This window comes from Nelumbo lutea, chromosome 1, assembly GCF_056320005.1.
Source record: "Nelumbo lutea isolate HS-2025 chromosome 1, American lotus-T2T, whole genome shotgun sequence".
In the NCBI taxonomy this organism is placed as follows: Eukaryota; Viridiplantae; Streptophyta; class Magnoliopsida; order Proteales; family Nelumbonaceae; genus Nelumbo; species Nelumbo lutea.
This window is the reverse complement of record NC_142684.1, coordinates 133,147,043-133,166,975: the sequence shown is the minus strand read 5'-3', so window position 1 is coordinate 133,166,975 and position 19,933 is coordinate 133,147,043. Positions and strand designations below refer to the sequence as shown.

Below are 19,933 nucleotides of genomic sequence, written 5' to 3'. Positions count from 1 at the left end.
CTAAATTGTTTCTTCTGGCAAGAAACAATTTCAAGATCGAATCTTGATCCAATCCAAGAACTGGAGAGCGAACAGGGTGGGGCGACAAGAGTAGGAAGAAAAAGAGCAGAAGGCAAGAGTAGTCTAACTGTGTTGTATTCTCTTTGTATTCAGCGAATGTATCTTTGGAGGTTCGCCCTGCTCTCTTATTTATAGCCTTAAAGAGACAACTTCCTAATCCCATTAGGAGTTTCTTAATCCAAATCTTTTATTTGGATCTGGACTCTTTAAGTGATAAGGATAACCCCTTGTCTTATTTGCAGATAAAGATCAGCCTTCCTAATCAAATTAGGAGTTTTTTTTGAAAGGGATGGTAGGATCCATCGTATGGACGAATCGTATTCCCTGATTTTAGAGTCAAAATTCAAGGATCCTACTTGAACCAAACTAAACCAGATCTGAACCAAAAGACAAGGGAGGGAATATACCTGATCCAGAGAAGCAGTATCTCCCAAAGTTGGTGTTCACGCCCAAAGAAGATGTTAGATAGTTTTGTATGCCCTTAGCTTCAATCAATACGATGTACTTTATGAATTTATTGTAAATGAATAATAGTGCATATTTGATTCATGTTCCCTTGGTATGTTTCTGTGTAATACCCTTAAACTGGACACTTAATGAGACTCGTGCTAGTTTAGAATGTTCACAGCCAGTGGATCGGTCTGGGGAGACCTATCCTGACAAGGCTGACATTGTGGTGCCACCAAGTCGGTTGGGGTGGCTTGTCTCAACTGTCGGGGTGAGACCCTAGGCACATACAGTGTAGGATTAATTGAATCTTTGAACTAGACCACATTTCCAGTATTGCCCTGGACCTTGGAGATTGATGGGCAAAACTAGAAAGTTACACCCGACCCCTAGACTCGATTATGATACTGCACTGGGTGTTGGATTAGGCTGTCTTTGATGTACCAATCAGTGAGATCCTTAGCGGGGGTCAAAACCTGGGTATGTTGGGACAGTCTGAGAATTCATCTGAGTGGGTGATCATAGTGACAGGATCAGCCCCTTTGTCAGACAAAGGTAATGATCGGAGATGCACTCTCACTGATGGAAACCAAGACTGTCGGCAACCGATTTCAATCGTTGAGATTTGTTTTGCAAAATATATTTTATATGAGATATAAAAGTGTATATATTATGGTTTCTAAATGATTTGCAAAATGTTTTAATTCCCGGGATCCATACAAGAGAGAGTGCAACACTGTTCCTTGCAGCCGAGGGAGAGGTCCTCTCTTGTCGGGCAGTGTATGATCATTATGGGCTGAGAGGTTAAGTGTAAGACCATTGAGGATAATACTTGATGGGCTAATCTTGCATCTGCCCACAGTCCCTGGGTGTTACAAGGTGGCTTGGCCCAGAGACCACTTAGGGTAAGTGTTGGGCCTATAGAGCCCATCTGATGGGTTTCAGGGGGTGCACTGTCCATAACAGTGTATTCGGCCAAGCCTTGTAACAAAGGCTGGGCCGAACCCATGTGGTTGATGTGTAGATCAATGTTTGGGTCCCACACCATACAAGGAAGCCCAACTGGGCAGCAGTTTGGAAGGCTAAATGAATACATAACCTTCCTTAAGCCCATTTCGAACTGGGCTAATTTGATTAGTCACTTAAGGGGTGAATTCTGAGATGGATCAGCTGATAGGATTGGGCCCAGACCCTATCCACTTAGAGAGTCCAAGATCTAAATAAGATTTAGATCTGGAAGCCTCCTAATTAGATTAGGAGATGGCTGATCTAATCTGCAGATAAGATAAGGGTTATCCCTTTTCACTTAAAGGGACTTCTAATCCAAATATGATTTGGGTTAGCAACTCCTAATGGGATTAGGAGCTGATCCCTTTAAGTCTATAAAAGGAGGAGGGGGCGGCAACCTTTAGACATGCAAGCTACACACTCTTGTCTTTAGAGCCGAGATTACAAGAAGAGAGAATTCTGCACCCTACAAATACTCTCTTGCCGCCGCCTATAGCAGTTCGATCTCCAGTTCTTGGGAGAAATCAAGATTTGATCTTGATACCAATCTTTTGGAGAAAAGATTGGTGGAGTTGTATTCACAAGCCGTCCAGTTGATTCTTGCGAAGGGTCAAGTTCTTTTGGAAGAACACTGCTGATTCTGCTCCACCCTGCACTGCGCCATCTTCAGTGGGAGCAGATTTTGGATCCTTCCTTGGGCGTGAACACCTCCATTTGGAGATACTGCTTCTCTGTATCAGGTATTATCCCTCCCTACTCCTTTTTGGTTCAGATCTGGTTCGGTTTATGGTTCAAGAATGATCCTTGAAAATATGATTTTCTAAATAGGGGATTCGATTCCCAGTTGAAGGGAGAGAAAAAGTTTTGAAATTCGCCCCCCTATTCCGCAATCTTTGGGTGTCCATGTGATGGATTTCCTATCCCTTCAGAAGACACCAAGATCAACTCCCATTGAAGATGACACAGTGGTGATGGAGCCGAACCAGTAGTGTTTGTCCCACGAACCAGGTTCTTTTGAAGAACTCGATGGAAGACTGTGAGCACCACACGTACAATCAAGAACCTTTCTTGATTTTCTTAAACTGAGAACTCAATCTGGCAGAAAAGGTGGCGGCTGCTGTTGGAGGAGAATGCTAGAGAAGAAGATGGCGAACTGCTATTTTCCTCTCTAGGGTTTCTGAGATCCTATCTCAAGAATACAGAGTTGTCTCTTGGAAAAACCTAGGGTTCGAATTCAAGTAATTCGAAATAAGGGTTTTTCCTCCTCTTTCTTAATGATTAAGAAAACCTCCTAATCATATCAGGAGTTGCCCTTATCCAAATCTGTATTTGGACTAGGACTCTTCTTAATCTTATTTGCAGATCAGATAATCTTTTGGGCTTATCCTAATCTCAGATCCGCCCCCTTAAGTGACTGCTCAAATCAGCCCATATCGAAATGGGCTTTAGGCCCATTAAGTAATAAGTGCTCAATAGTCTTCCAAACTGCTGCCCAGTTGGGCTTCTTTGTATGGTGTGGGACCCAAGCATTGATTTACACACCAGCCACATGGGTTCGGCCCAGCCTTTATTACAAGGCCTAGCCGAATTCACTGGGAAGCCTAGTGAACCCCCTGAGTGTTAGACAGTTTTGTATGTTTCTGTGTAATACCCTTAAACTGAACACTTAATGAGTCTCGTGTTAGTTTAGAATGTTCACAGCCAGTGGGTCGGTCTAGGGAGACCTATCCTGTTAACGCTGACACTGTTGTGCCACCAAGTTGGTTGGGGTGGCCTGTCTCAGCTGCCAAGGTGAGACTCTAGGTACATGCAGTGTAGGATTAATTGAATCTTTGAACTGGACCAGATTTCCAGTATTGCCCTAGACCTTGGAGATTAATGGGCAAAATTGTAAAGTTACACCCGACCCCTAGACTTGATTATGATACTGCACTAGGTGTCGGATTGGGCTGTCTTTGATGTACCAATCAGTGAGATCCTTAGCGGGGGTCAAAACCTGGGTATGTTGGGACAGTCTGAGAATTCATTTGAGTGGGTGATCATAGTGACAGGATCAGCCCCTTTGTCGGACAAAGGTAATGATCGGGGATGCGCTCTCTCTGATGGAAACCAAGACTGTTGGCAGCCGATTTCAATCGTTGAGATTTGTTTTGCAAAGTATATTTTATATGAGATATAAAAGTATATATATTATGGTTTCTAAAATGTTTGCAAAAGGTTTTAATTCCCGGGATCCATATAAGCAGAGAGTGCAACACTGTTCCTTGTAGCCGAGGGAGAGGTCCTCTTTTGTTGGGCAGTGTTTGATCATTATGGGCTGAGAGGTTAAGTGTAAGACCATTGAGGGTAATGCCTGATGGGCTAATCTTGCATTTGCCCACAGTCCCTGGGTGTTACAAGGTAGCTTGGCCCAGGGACCACTTAGGGTAAGTGTTGGGCCCATAGAGCCCATTTGATGGGTTTTAGGGGGTGCACTGTCCATAGCAGTGTATTCGGCCAGGCCATGTAACAAAGGCTGGGCCAAACCCATGTGGCTGATGTGTAGATCAATGCTTGGGTCCCACGCCATACAAGGAAGCCCAACTGGGCAGTAGTTAGGAAGGCTAAGTGAGCTCATAAGCTTAATGGGCCTAAAGTCCATTTCGATCTGGACTTATTTAATAAGTTAAATATGGGCGAATTCTGAGATGGATCAGCAAATAGGATATGGCCTTAACCCTATCCACTCAGAGAGTCCAGATCTAAATGTGATTTGGATATGGAAACCTCCTAATAAGATTAGGAGAAGGTTGATCCAATCTGTAGACAAGATAAGAGTTTATCCTTATCACCTAAAGAGATGTTTTGATCCAAATAAGATTTGGATCAGCAACTCCTAATTTGATTAGGAGCTGATCCTTTGGGGTTACAAAGAAGGAGGGGACGGTAGCCTTTATAGAAGAAATACTCTCATCCTCTTCAGAGCTGAAATCACAGAAGAAAGATTTCTGCAATCCCTGCAAAAATCTTTCTTGCCGCCTCCTTCCTGCAGCCGCCAGACATCCAGTTCGATCTCCAACTCTATGGGAGAAGTCAAGATTCGATTTTGACATCAGTTCTTTGTGAAATAATTGATTGGAAGCTGTGCTCACTGAAAGGATGAGAGATCCATCACATGGACGCCCAAAGATTGCGGAATAAGGGGCGAATTTCAAAAAATTTTTCCTCTCCCTTCAACTGGGAATCACATTCCCCATTTAGAAAATCATATTTTCAAGGATAAATCTTGAACCTTAAACTGAACCAGATCTGAACCAAAAGGAATGGGAGAGAATAATACCTGATACGGAGAAGTAATATCTCTCAACGAAGGTGTTCACGCCCAAGGAAGGATCCAAAGACTGCTCCCACTGAAGATGGCGCAGTGCAGGATGGAGCAGAATCAACAGTGTTCTTCCCCAAGAACTCTGTCCTTCGCAAGAATCAGTAGAATGGTACGTGAGCACAGCTTCCTTTTCAATCCTTTCTCAAAGAACTGATGTCAAGATCCAATCTTGACTTCTCCCACAACTGGAGATCGAACTGGCAAACAGGGCGACAAGAGCAGGGAGGCGGCAAGAGAGTATTCGCAGGGTGCAGAATTATCTCTTCTTGATTTCAGCACTAAAGAGGATCTGATGTGTTTCTTGTTGGTCTCACTCTAGGCTGCTGCCCCCTCCTTTTTGTTAACTTGAAAGATCAGCTCCTAATCCCATTAGGAGGTGCTTATCCAAATCATATTTGGATCAGCCTTCTCTTCTAGTGATAAGGATAAACCCTTATCTTATCTACAGATTAGATTAGCTTTATCCTAATCCCATTAGGAGGTTTCTAGATCTGAATCACATTCAGATCTGCTCTCTGAGTGGATAGGATTAAGACCCTATCCTATCTTCTAATCCATCTCAGAATTCGCCCCTTTAATTAACTAAATAAATAGCCCAGATCGAAATGGGCTTTAGGCCCATCAAGCTTATGTGCTCACTTAACCTTCCTATCTACTGCCCAGTTGGGCTTCCTTGTATGGCGTGGGACCCAAGCATTGATCTACACATCAGCCACATGGGTTCGGCCCAGCCTTTGTTACAAGGCCTAGTCGAATACGCTGTTAAAGACAGTGAACCCCCTGAAACCCATCGAATGGGCTCTATGGGCCCAACACTTACCCTAAGTGGTCCCTGGGCCAAGCCACCTTGTAACACCCAGGGACTGTGGGCAGATGCAAGATTAGCCCATCAGGTATTATCCTCAATGGTCTTACACTTAACCTCTCAGCCCTTAATGATCATACACTGCCCGACAAGAGAGGACCTCTCCCTCGGCTACAAGGAACAGTGTTGCACTCTCCACTTATATGGATCCCGGGAATTAAAACCTTTTGCAAACATAATATATATACTTTTATATCTCATATAAAATATACTTTGCAAAACAAATCTCAACGGTTGTAATCGGCTGCCGGCAGTCTTGGTTTCCAACAGTGAGAGCGCATCCCCGATCATTACCTTTGTCCGACAAAGGGGCTGATCCTGTCACTATGATCACCCACTCAGATGAATTCTCGGATTGTCCCAACATACCCAGGTTTTGACCCCCACTAAGGATCTCACTGATTGGTACATCAAAAACACCCCGATCCGACACCAAGTGCAGTATCATAATCGAGTCTAGGGGTCGAGTGTAACTTTCCAGTTTTGCCCATCAATCTCCAAGGTCCAGGGCAATACTGGAAATCTGGTCCAGTTAAAAGATTCAATTAATCCCACACTGTATGTGCCTAGGGTCTCACCCCGGTAGCTGAGACAAACTACCCCAACCGACTTGGTGGCACCACAGTGTCAGCCTTGTCAGGATAGGTCTCCCCAGACCGACCCACTGGCTGTGAACATTCTAAACTAACACAAGTCTCAATGAGTGTCCAGTTTAAGGGTATTACACAGAAACATACCAAGGGAACATGAATCAAATATGCACTTTTATTCATTTACAATAAACTTATAAAGTACATCAATTTTGATTGAAGCTAAGGGCATACAAAACTGTCTAACACTCACGTGCCATCCTGTTGTTTCTTGAGAAGGACAGAGTTCTTGGAGAAGAACACTGCTGATTCTGCCCCATCCTACACTGCGCCATCTTTAGTGGGAGCAGTCTTTGGATCCTTCCTTGGGCGTGAACACCTTCGTTGGGAGATATTATTTCTCTGTATCACGTATAATCCTCTCCTCTTTTTGGTTTAGATCTGGTTCAGTTTATGGTTCAAGATTCATCCTTGAAAATATGATTTTTTAAATAGGGAATGCGATTCCCAGTTGAAGGGAGAGAAAAATTTTTGAAATTCACCCCTTTATTCCGCAAGATTTGGGCGTCCATACGATGGATCTCTCATCCCTTCATTGAGCCCATCACATGGACCCTATGGGCCCAACACTTACACTAAGTGGTCCCTGGGCCAAGCCATCTTATAAAAACCCAGGGACTGTGGGCAGATGCAATATTAGCCCATCAGGTATTATCCTAAATGGCCTTACACTCAATCTCTCAGCCCATAATGTTCAAGCACTGCCCGACAAGAGAGGACCTCTCCCTCGGCTGCAAGGAACAGTGCTGCACTCTCTACTTACATGGATCCCGGGAATTAAAACCATTTGCAAACATTTTGAAACCATATATAAGTATATATCATATATATAAATTTTGCAAAACAAAATTCCAACGATTGAAATCAACTACTGGCAGTTTGGTTTCCATCAGAGAGAGTGCATCTCCGATCATTACCTTTGTCCGACAAAGGGGCTGATCCCGTCACTATGATCACCCACTCAGATGAATTCTCAGACTATCCCAACATACCCAGGTTTTGACCCCCGCTAAGGATCTCACTGGTTGGCATATCAAAGACAACCCAATCCGACACCTAGTGCAGTACCATAATCGGGTCTAGGGATCAGGTGTAACTTTCCAGTTTTGCCCATCAATCTCCAAGGTCCAAGGCAATAATGGAAATCTGGTCCGGTTCAAGGGTTCAAGTAATCCTACACTGCGTGTGCCTTGGGTCTCACCCTGGCGGCTGAGACAAGCCACCCCAATAGTTGGCAGCATACTAGTGTCAGCCTTGGCAGGATAAATCTCCCTAGACTTATCCAACGGCTGTGAACATTTAAAACCAACACAAGTCTCATTAAGTGTCCAGTTTTAGGGTCTTATACAGAAGCATATCACACAACATGAATCAAACATGTACTTTATTTATTTACATTAAACATCAAAAGTACATTAGAACTGATTGAAGCTAAGGGCATACAAAAACTATCCAATAGCTCCCACTTGCACTTAGGTGGTACAAGCCGAAGTCCCATACTTTCCACGTGTTTCTCAAACACCTTCTGTGTGAGTGGCTTAGTTAATGGGTTTGCCACATTATCCACTGATGCTACCTTCTGAATCAGGACGTCCCCTATACCAACGATCTCCCGTAGTACATGGTACTTCCTCTCGATGTGCTTTGACTTCGAGTGGGCTTGAGGCTCCTTAGCCTGGGCGATCACTCCATTGTTGTCACACAACAACGAGATGGGTGATGTGTTGGACGGAACCGCTCCTAATTCGTTAACGAACTTCTTCATCCACACGGCCTCCTTGGCAGCTTCACTTGCGGCAATGTACTCGGCTTTGGTTGTGGAGTCTGCCATGGACCCTTGCTTGCTGCTTTTCCAACAAACAGCACACGATCCTATTGTGAAAACGTACCCAGATGTAGACTTTATATCATCTGGATCTGACTAAAACCGGCATCAGTGTACCCCAAAATTTGTAGTAAACTACCATCGAATACCAGACAAAACTCTTTTGTTCTTCGAAGGTATTTGAGTATGTTCTTCATAGCAATCCAGTGCTCCTGCCCTGGGGTGGCTTGGAACCTGCTTACAATACTCACCACCTGAGCAATGTCAGGGCGAGTGCACAGCATGGCATACACGATGCTCCCTACGACTGAGGCATAGGGAACGTCTTTCATGCCCTCAATCTCCTTAGAAGTCTTGGGAGACATCTTCTTGGAGAGAGTGACTCCGTGCCTGAAAGGAACATTTCCTTTCTTGGAGTTCTCCATGCTATACCTTTTGACAATTTTGTCAATATAAGCAGCTTGGGATAGTCCAATTATCCGTTTCGACCTATCTCTATAGAGTCGAACACCCAGTATATAGGAAGCTTCTCCAAGATCTTTCATGGAGAACTGCTGCGAAAGCCACACCTTGACCGAAGTCGACATTCCTACATCATTTCCAATGAGTAGGATATCGTACACATACAACACCAAGAAGGTGACCTTATCCCCACTGGACTTCCTGTAAACTCAACCGGGTTCTGCTCAAAGTCAAACGATTTGACGACAGAGTCAAAATGCATGTTCCAACTCCTAGAAGCTTGCTTAAGTCCATATATGGATCTATTAAGTTTACATACCATGTGTTCCTGACCAGTAGCAATGAAGCCTTGCAGCTATTGCATGTAGATATCTTCACTGAGATCTCCATTCAGGAACGTATTTTTGACATCCATTTTCCAAATCTCGTAGTCATGGTATGCTGCTATAGCTAGCAAGATCCTAATGGATTTAAGCATGGCCACGGGCGAAAAGGTTTCCTCATAGTCGATGCCTTCTTTCTAAGTATACCCTTTCGCCACCAAATGAGCTTTGTAGGTCTCAATCTTGCCATCGGGGCCCTTCTTCCTCTTATAGATCCATTTGCAACCAATTGCTTTTACCCCGGAGGGCGGATCTACTAGAGTCCAGACTCCATTAGCCTCCATCGAGTCCATCTCAACTCTCATGGCCTCCACCCACTTCTGGGAATCTATGTCCAACATAGCTTCCGCATAAGTCACGAGATCCTCCTCACTAGTCAAGGCTTCCACCAGGTAACTGTCCTGGTCATAACCATAACGGATTGGTGGCCTGGATACCCGGGTGGATCTTCTAGGTTGGTTACTACCTGAAACCTGCAGGACATCTCCCATTGGTCCTGAGCTCTCCTCATCAAGAACTATTTCTTGACGATGAGTGTCCATATAATCTGTCTCTAAGAACAGGGCATTTCGACTGCAGAACACTTTCTGCTCACTTGGGTCATAGAAAAGATAACCCACTAAGTCCTTTGGGTAGCCTACAAATAGGCAACGACTGGTCTTGGATTCCAACTTGTCCACACTCGTTCTTTTAACGTGCGCAGGACAACCCCAAATCTTCAAGTGTATGACACTTGGTTTCTTTCCGGTCCATAGTTCGTATGGAGTTTTCGGAACTGATTTGGTTGGAACCCGATTCAGCACGTAAATTGCGATCTCTAACGCATATCCCCAAAAGGATGTGGCCAATTCCGAGCATGTGAGAAGTGACAGGACCATGTCTAGCAATGTCCTATTCCTCCTCTCTAAAACACCATTAAGTTGGGGTGTTGCAGGAGGAGCTAACTGTGAGATAATCCCATTGGCCTTCAAGTAGTCCTTGAATTCGTCAGAGAGATACTTGCCACCTCGATCTGATCTAAGGGCCTTAATTTCTCTCCGTAACTGTTTCTCGACCTCTTGTCTGAACTCTTTGAACTTTTCAAAGGATTCGGATTTATGTCTCATCAGATACACGTAACCATATCGTGAGAAATCATCGGTAAAAGTGATGAAGTACACGTGTTGGTTACGTGTTCTGACACTCAGGGGACCACATACATCAGTATGTATAAGGTCAAGTGTGCCTGTACATCTTTCAGACTTACCGCTAAATGTCCGCTTTGTCATCTTGCCTCTAAGGCAAGACTCACAAGTGGGAAAGTTTTCTACGGTTAGAAAACCCAAAGGACCATCCCTTACCAATCTTGTGATTTGGTCAATACCGATGTGGCCAAGTTGGTAATGCCATAGGCACGTGGGACTGGCTATGTCACGAGTCCTTTTCTTGGGGATTTCGACCGACGTAGTTTCGGTTAAGTTAGTTTTTAGAGAAGGATGTAGAACATAGAGACTGTTCTCCAGTTCCCCACATGCGATGAATTTGTTGTTCCTTTTGATAGTAATCACATTACTAAAAGAGACAGTATATCCATCCACACAGTTTAGAAACAAAAATCAAATTTCTTCTTAGATTTTGTACATAAAGACATTCTTTCAGTACGAGAATCCCTTCTCTAAAACTTAATTCTACGGTTCCTATCGCCATAGCTGCAACACTTACAAAAGTCCCCAAGTAAAGTGTCACCTCTCCTTTACTCAGCCTTCTGCTTACTTTGAACCCCTGCAGTGAGTTACACACATCAACACACTAGGACATAGAAGTCACTAATAAATTAGTTTCCATGGCACAAGTTTCGAAAGTACCTTTCTTAGATTCCAGGTAGGCAGGATAATTCTCTTCTAGTGGCCGGTCTGCTTGTAGAAGTGACAGGCATCGGATGCCTTGTCTTTCTTTTGTTTCTTAGACTTAGTGGCCTTTTTCTAGGGTTTCCTCTTTGCCCTCCTCTTCTTGCTAGATTTGCCAACTTCAACAAGCATGGCTATCAGCTCATCCTTTCTAATCAGTTCCTCGGCCCGTTGCAACATGTTGCTGAGTTCTTGAACGCTGACATTTAGCTTGTTCATATTGCAATTCATTATGAATGGATTGAAGAACGGAGGCAAGGAGTTAAGAATGACAACTATCTGTGTGACCAGATCCAGCCCGGACCCAAGGGCCTCCAGCTCGTTAATGTAACCCATCATCCGAAGACAATGGTCATGAACTTGCTGCCCCTTGGTCATTTGCGCGGTCATGAACTGATTCAGTACCTTTTGTCGAGTAGAATAGTTCAGCTCTTCGTACATAGTCTTTAGACTATTAATATGTCCTTGGCGAGTTCGATCTGATCGAACTGCCTCTGTATCGGATTGTCCAAAGAGGCTATGATATAGCAACGGGCTAAGGAGTTTTTCTCCTCCCATTCTTGGTATTCCCTCTTGCAGGCTTCTGAAGCCCTATCTCCCGGACGGTCCGATGCAGGATTCTTTGCCACCTTATCTAGTTTTTCTGAAGTCAGGACCAACATAAGGCTTCTGTACCAGCTGGCATAGTTTGGGCCCTTAAGCTTGTTGTCGTCAAGCAACTTAGCAAATTGTCTGCTTGCCATTTTTTGGTAAAACAACCAAACGTTAGTCCACAACCTTAATTTGATTCATGTTACCTACATAGATATGGCTTTTAATCTATGTTCCATTTCCATTTGTTCATCTCTGAGATTTCCCTCCTATCTCAGTGACAGAGACAGCGAAATGTGGGAAATCACATAGGGTACGTGGAGCCAACTGTTTTAGCTGCATAACCCCACCACCTTTCTGTGACGGATCACATCCACTCATCATATGAGTTTCCCTTTGGCCTCTTCCAGATAAGGTTCAGAGTCGTTTTCAGGTAAACCTTTCTGTCCAGTGAGTGCTCACCCATCATATTCAGGTTACACCAAGGTACCGTGAGAGAGTTCCCATTTTCTGGTGAAGCCCCTCCCTCATCGGTCTATGACACCCCTATCATCTTATGAAACAATCTGATACACCCAACAAGAAATGGATAGCCCAATTTTATGGTGCGTTTCCTCATTACTGAAGGACCCTTCATCGTGCTAATGACGGAAGAAGGCCTTTAGAGAGTCCATCATATGGATCACCCTATCACATGCACTCATATTACTGGAGGGAACAAATTACGCCCTAGTTCTAATTTAGGTCAAACCAAAGTGGCTCCCATTAACTTTCTGGTGGGCCTAAATCAGCTAGGGTTTCCGCATGCGTCCCTTTTTCAGGGTTGAGGGGCCCACCATGCAAGGAGGGGTTGTTAGACAGTTTTGTATGCCCTTAGCTTCAATCAGAATGATGTACTTTATGAGTTTATTGTAAATGAATAAAAGTGCATATTTGATTCATGTTCCCTTGGTATGTTTCTGTGTAATACCCTTAAACTGGACACTTAATGAGACTCGTGTTAGTTTAGAATGTTCACAGCCAGTGGGTCGGTCTGGGGAGACCTATCCTGACAAGGCTGACACTATGGTGCCACCAAGTCGGTTGGGGTGGCCTGTCTCAGCTGCCAGGGTGAGACCCTAGGCACGTACAGTGTAGGATTAATTGAATCTTTGAACTGGACCAGATTTCCAGTATTGCCCTGGACCTTAGAGATTGATGGGCAAAACTGGAAAGTTACACCCGACCCCTAGACTCGATTATGATACTGCACTAGGTGTCGGATTGGGTTGTCTTTAACATACCAATCAGTGAGATCCTTAGCGGGGGTCAAAACCTGGGTATATTGGGACAGTCTGAGAATTCATTTGAGTGGGTGATCATAGTGACAGGATCAGCCCCTTTGTCAGACAAAGGTAATGATCGGGGATGCGCTCTCTCTGATGGAAACCAAGACTGCTGGCAGCCGATTTCAATTGTTGAGATTTTGTTTTGCAAAATATATTTATATATATATATATATGCTATGGTTTTGAAATGATTTGCAAATGGTTTTAATTCCCGAGATCCATATAAGCAGAGAGTGCAATACTGTTCCTTGCAGCCGAGGGAGAGGTCCTCTCTTGTCGGGCAGTGTATGATCATTATGGCTGAGAGGTTAAGTGTAAGACCATTGAGGGAATACCTGATGGGCTAATCTTGCATCTGCCCACAGTCCCTGGGTGTTACAAGGTGGCTTGGCCCAGGGACCACTTAGGTTAAGTGTTGGGCCCATAGTGCCCATAAGATGGGTTTCAAAGGGTGCATTGTCCATAACAGTGTACTCCATCCTACTCCTTTTGGTTCAAATCTGGTTTGGTTAATGGTTCAAGATTGATCTTTGAAAAATATGTTTTTCTAAAATAGGGAATTCGATTCCCTGCAAAGATGGGAGAAATTTTTGAAATTCGCCCAGTCCATTCCGCACGATTTGGGCGTCCATGTGATGGATATCCTATCCCTTTAGGGGTCATCCAATGACCTTAGGGGACACCATGGCAATGATGTGCATTCAGCCATGGTGTACGCAAGAGCCACTAACGAAACATCATGGGCCAAGTGCTTATGGCCCATGGTTGCAGCACACATCAAACATCCATACATCACATGATATGGTTTCAAAATGTTTGCAAAAGGTTTTAATTCTCGGGATCCATGTGAGTAGAGGGTGCAACACTGTACCTTACAGCCGAGGGAGAGGTCCTCTCTTGTCGGGTAGTGTTTGATCATTAAAGGTTGAGAGGTTAAGTGTAAGACCATTGAGGGTTATACCTGATGGGCCCATTAAGAGCCCATGGTGATGGACTCAGGGGTTCACTGTGTCCTACAGTGAATTTGGCCAGGACTTGTAACAGAAGCTAGGCTGAACCCATGTGGATGATGTGTAGATCAATGTTAGGGTCCCATGCCATACAAAGAGAGCCAATTGGGCAGTAGGTTAAGGAGTAAGTGAGCACATAAGCTTAATGGGCCTAAGGCCCAATTCGAACTGGGCTTAAGTTAGTTAATTAAAGGGGGGCGAATTTAGTTTTTAAACTGATTAGGATTAGCTAAAGGATAAGATAAGCCGTATCCATTTAAGAGTCCAGATCCAAATATAAGATTTGGATTAGAAAACTCTCTCCCAATTAGGAGGCTGATCCAAGAAGGCTATAAATAGGGGGCGAATTCCTAAGATTTTCACAACAGCAAATTGCAAAATTCTTTCCCAATTCTTGCCGCCCCTACCCAATTCGATCTCCACTTGTGGATCTGATCAAGAAAGGTTCTTGATATTGTTTCTTGGTAGAAGAAACAATATGAAGTCGTGCTCACCAGCCCTTGCTAGATTCTTGCTGAAGAATTCAAGTTCTTGCTGAGGAACCATCCTGCTGATCCTGCTTCACTACACACTGTGTCATCTTCAGTGGAAGCGGGTTTTGGTCTTCTCTTTGGGTGTGAACACTTGTGTTGGGAGTTACTGTTACTTTGTATCAGGTATATCCCTCACTCTCTTTTGGTCTTAGACCAGGCGCCTAGTCACCTGGTCGCCTGGGCAATAAAAATTTTATAATATGAAAAACTGACTTTTGGCTAGCTTCCTAGTTTTATATACCATTCAGCATGTATGTTAATTGAAAAATAGCAATTCTCTTTATTAAGAACATTAAATTTCCTCTAAACATGTGGCAAATCATCACACCTAAAAGATTAAAATCTTTTGCATATATTAATTTCATTATTTTCAAAAATAATACTACTATAATAAGTATTTAATAGAGCAATTTCATATTAATTAGCAGCTAAAGAAGGTTATTAACTTTATATGATAAATATTCAAGATTGAAAGTAAAATAGAAAAAAAACAAGGATTGAGTTTCTGTTTTATTTAATTAGAGAGAGAATAGAAAAAAGAACTTATTATTCTATTGTTACTTTCTCCTTTCTTTTCTTTTCTTTCTTTCTTTCTTTTTCTCTTCTCAAAACCCTTTGATCTTTTAAATTTCAATAGTAAAACATTAAAACAAAATATAATTGATATATATATATATAGCATATAATAAAATGTACTAACACATACATTAATAAGATACAACAATATAAATGATATTATAAAAGGTGCCTGCCTTGTCATTTTTGTCGCCTAGGTGGGCACCTAGTTGCTAAAAGTTAAGGCATTTGGGCGAGGCGCCCAACCAAGGGCGCCTAGTCGCCTAGGCAATGCCTTGACAACTATGCAGTTAAGCCATGCTATATGGCTCTCAGCAGTTCCATCTCAGCCTCAAGTCATATTAAAGGCATTTGGTCATCTGAAATCTAGAGGTTTTAGCATGGCTAACAGATGTTGTCTGTGTGAGGGGCAGGAAGAGGGTGCTACTCACCTATTCATATCTTGTAAAGTTCTCAAGCTTCTTATGGAAAGTATTCAGATCCGTGTTCGGGGCTTCAGACTTTCACCCAACTTTAACAGCAGAAACTTTTTCTACTTGGCCCAGGCTGAGTGGGAGCAAGAAGGTAAATTTGCTATGGAGATGTATCCTATTTGCAATCTGTTGGAACATTTGGAAGGAGAGGAACAGAAGGATATTCGAAGATAAAGCTTTCAACATGGACAAGATCGTTGCTGCTGTGGGCAGATCAGTGGTAGATTGGTTGCTGATTCTTCCAGAGTTCAGCGAAGCAGAAAGAGAAGACCTCGTCATTAGATTAGGAGACCTGGATTTTCAGATATGTATTGTGGAGAATGTTCTCTAATCTGAATTTTGGTCTTTGTATTCGGGTGATGTCTTGTCACCTCCTGCTGTAACTTTTTTTTCTCTTTAATAAAAATTTTTATTTTTACTTATAAAAAAAAGAAGACAAATTTAAAATTTATATCTGGCAATGAATGGTATATATACACTGGAATGAAAGAACGAATACATTAAAAAAAAACTTACCTGACAACACGTGCAAATTGAAGAGGTACCTTATCAGCATGTCCTTTTTCACGTAAAGATGACACTTCATGCACTTTTGCACCAAATATAAACTAAACAAAGAAAAAGAAATTATCATTATTTATTCCTGAGAGATAAAATATAATCACAAGAACTTTTGAACCAAAAAAATCATAAAAATCGTAAGCAATAAAAATAGGAAACAAAGAAATACTAGGTGAATTGCTAGCTTCAGAATGGTTTTAGACAATTAGACTAGATATTTTGGTGCAGTGAAAATACAGATAATCTGAAACAATAAGAATTAACTAGAAAATTGTGGGACCACTAATGTAATGGGAGGAAATTATGTTGAATAAGTTAGTCAAAGTCATTTTTCCTAGGACATATATCCAGAAGATTGATGAGAATCATCAGTCATAGAAATCAGTGGAATTAACTGACGCATTTCCAAGAGTACATAATTTAGAATCTACCTTGCTTTTTTAAGGCATTACTTGGTGTAATAGTGCAATACCGGGCTGGCAAGTGTGAGAACGCAGGTTCAATTTGGAGGGCATCCACTTTGTGCAGAAAAATGCCAAAGGTTAAGACCATACCCAGTCTACGCCTCCCAAGCCTCCCAAGTCCCCAGATAACTGGGACTTTGGGGTGCGTGACACTTGGCCCTCGGTACTACTTTTTGCACCACTTAGCACCTTGTACTTTCATATCATGTTGAACCCCCTGACAGTGTTAACAGTGAAGGAAAGATTACCTAATTGCCAATAAGTTATTTCATGCTTTTCAAGCAAAACTGGAGACTTGATGTCTAACGTTGGTTGATGGTAGAGATGATATATTCTACCATATGAAAACTATCACACATCACTTAGATGGATGGTCTAGTTTGATCAAAATCCTGGTATTTGGGCTGACTTGGTACAATATTTGGATGGTCTAGTTTGATCAAAATCCTGGTATCACTTGGATGGTTGAGATTAATCCCATGATGTTAGGAGACCACTTTAGTGGCTTAGATCCATTAATCTTGGCCATCCAAGCAGTGTACAAAGATTTCAACTAACCTCAGTCAATTAAAGCACCAAAATTTGTAAAAGATCTATGTTAAATAAAATGATGAGCAAAATGTGCCAAAGATTTGGACCATCAAAATGGACTCCTATGATCAGTCATTAATCTCGGCCACCCAAATCATGTAAATCATGTACGAAGATTCTAACTAACTTAACCCATCCAAAAGAGGTACCAAATTAACAGGTCTAAGCCTCTAAAGTGGTCTCCTAAGATCAATGGGTTAAAAGAAATATTGACAAACCATTTGGATGGTTTGAATGAATTGAATGATCTTAGGAGGTTACTCTGATGGCCCAGATTTTAGGTGTTATTTCGTACATCACTTTATTTGTCTTAGATTTTTTTTTAGAAAATTTGGACCTTTAGTTGAATGAGATTAGTGGCAATCTTGGTACATTGATTGGATGGACAAAATTATTATTTTCTAGGAAACCATTTTTGATAGCCTAGATTTTTTGTTTTGATTTCGTATAATTTCTTGGATCACCAAGATTAGTTGTATCTTAGTACATAATTTGGATGATTGAGATTAAAGCAATGATCTTAAGAGACTACTTTGATGGCCCAGATCTTTGGGTAAATATGGTACATCATCTACTATATATTGCCATTTTCATAGCCTAAATTAGTCTTATCTCAAGGCATGAGTTCAATGGTCCAAAATCATTGTGATGAAAGGGCTTTTTTTCATGATATGAAAGTACAATAGGCAAGTGTCACAAAAAAAAAAAAAGTATAGGGGGTTAAGTTTCTCATCCTCAAGCGCAAAGTACAGTGGGGGTCCCAGTAATTTACCCTTTAAAAATGCTGAATTTTGTTAATGGGACAAAATTGCATCACTTGTATCAAAATGACATATTCTCGTACAAAAATGGATTAGTACATCTTCCTGGACTGATTTTCATGAAGCACTAACTTGCAGATAATACTTCAATAAGACATGTAGGAAACAAATGAAGGATGGAAAATTCAAAAGATCTATTTAGAGGATGATCAATTACCAATTTATTGAAGACCTTGAATATTTTAGATAATATGGAGCTTACCATGTTATCTTCCCCTATTTCCTCAATAATTTCAACTGTAGAGCCATCTGCTGTAGCCAAAAGTAAACACCCATTCATCAAAAACTTCATGCTCCCAGTCCCTGATGCCTCATGACCAGCAGTACTGCACAAGAATTAAACTCATCAGACATCAAGCAAGAATTTAATTTAACAGAAGCATGTGCATTAGCTATTTTCATTAAAATGCTGAAGTCTAAAGGTCGATTTAGTTACTCCACATTAAGAAGTGTTTAACCTTCTTGATTTGGTTGAGATAGAATTTTGAATTAACTAGACAATGAGCTCAAGATCACATGATTAACAAATGCTTGAGAAAGTAATGGCCAAAATACAAATCACAGATGTTTGCTTAGCCAAAATAACTATTTTCTGCTAATTTAGTTGTCCTCGTTGATGTAAATCAAGACACCAATGCTTTGAGGAATAAAATAAGAGAAAAACGAAAAACAAAATCCTCCTCAAAATTCAAAGAAGGTCAGATTCTAAAAATAAACACACATGCTAGCAGCCAATCAATCTGTACAATAACTGAATAGTTCTTAACCATCTGATCAGGACAAAAGTTAGTCAGAGGAGAGATCAAAGAGTACTAATATCACAAAATCAATTTGACTGGATGGTGGGAAAGGATCCTTTGGGGAAGATTTCTGAAGCTAGTTTCAGAAAGACAGCTAGCTGGTCAAACTTGGCTTGGTTTTCTTCAGTTTTTAGGGGATCTATTGCCCAAACCTAACCATGTTATAGTTCAAACTCATTGAGTTTGTAGCAGTTTCTGGGCTTCTAAGTGTTGTTTGACATTAAGCTGACTTTTATTGTTTATTTGTCATGTTCTCTAGCTTGTGCTATTTTGTTTTATATGGCCCTATTAGGCTTCACATGGATTAATTTGTTCAATTTTTTGTTCTTCTTCAAGTAGCTTAGGACCAATGACGAGGCAGAATGGAGAAGAGTAGTTTTGTGAACGAAGCAAAGTGGAGAAGAGTAATCAAAGCTGAGGCAAAGCAGTTTTTGTTTGAGAGCTGTAAGGTGCAGGGGAAAACAGCTCTGATAATCAGAGGAATGAAGTTTACTATGGTCTTTCTGGTAGGTGAGGAAGTGTTGGGTTGGCTTGGGGAGTTTCTGGACAAAGCAATGAAGAAACAATGGAAGATTGTAAAGATTCTATAGTAGAAGGAAACAGGTGGTATGCGGCAGAAAGGAGAACAAATGCCAAAGGCAGATTCCTAGCGTTGGTGGAATATTTTGGCTCAGGGAAGAAGCAGATGGTGTGCTTCCCGGAAGGAAAGGTGAGGGGTGGAAGGAGATTTCAGACACCCTAAAAGAATTTCGAACATTGGCAAGTGGTTCACAAGCTCCAGCAGTGCTGAAGTCAGAAGAGAAGCATCTACTGAATACAAAGGAGGCAACAGGGAACCTGGCAGTAGGGGGAGGTTCCTGTGAAAGGAGGATGGTGGTCAATGCTTCAAAGGAGGATTGGAAAAAGTGGCTAGTTGTGAAAATAAGTAGGCCACCATGGGACTGGAAAAGGATAGCAGAGGAGGTGGTAAAAAATTTGAGAGTGAGAAGTACAGCTATTTTAACTCCATTTGAGAGTTGTAAAGCACTGTTGGAGGTATCGGATGTTGAGCTAGAGATTGAGGCAATCTGTTTCCAGATGGAGTGTGGTGCAGTTACAGTTTATATCTGGTCTCCTTCGGCTAATGCAAAGGAAAATTTTGTAGAAGACTCAATTATGGTTTGTCTGTTGGGTCTGCCTTTTCATCTTTGGAGGGATGAAGTGTTTGAATCAATTGCTGTCCTGTGCAAGGCGCA

General features: G+C 41.9%; 1 protein-coding gene across 1 annotated transcript in view; it reads right to left on the bottom strand.

Moving 5' to 3' along the window:
• The window catches only part of LOC148877671 (uncharacterized), a 104,264-nt gene that overhangs the window by 2,514 nt on the left and 81,817 nt on the right, over positions 1-19,933 (bottom strand). Inside the window, exons 19-20 of the mRNA XM_088942288.1 lie at positions 18,101-18,224; positions 15,978-16,069 (exon numbers count right to left, since the gene is read on the bottom strand). Coding sequence (XP_088798414.1) covers positions 15,978-16,069; positions 18,101-18,224 — 216 coding nt within the window. The remainder of the gene's footprint in view (positions 1-15,977; positions 16,070-18,100; positions 18,225-19,933) is intronic.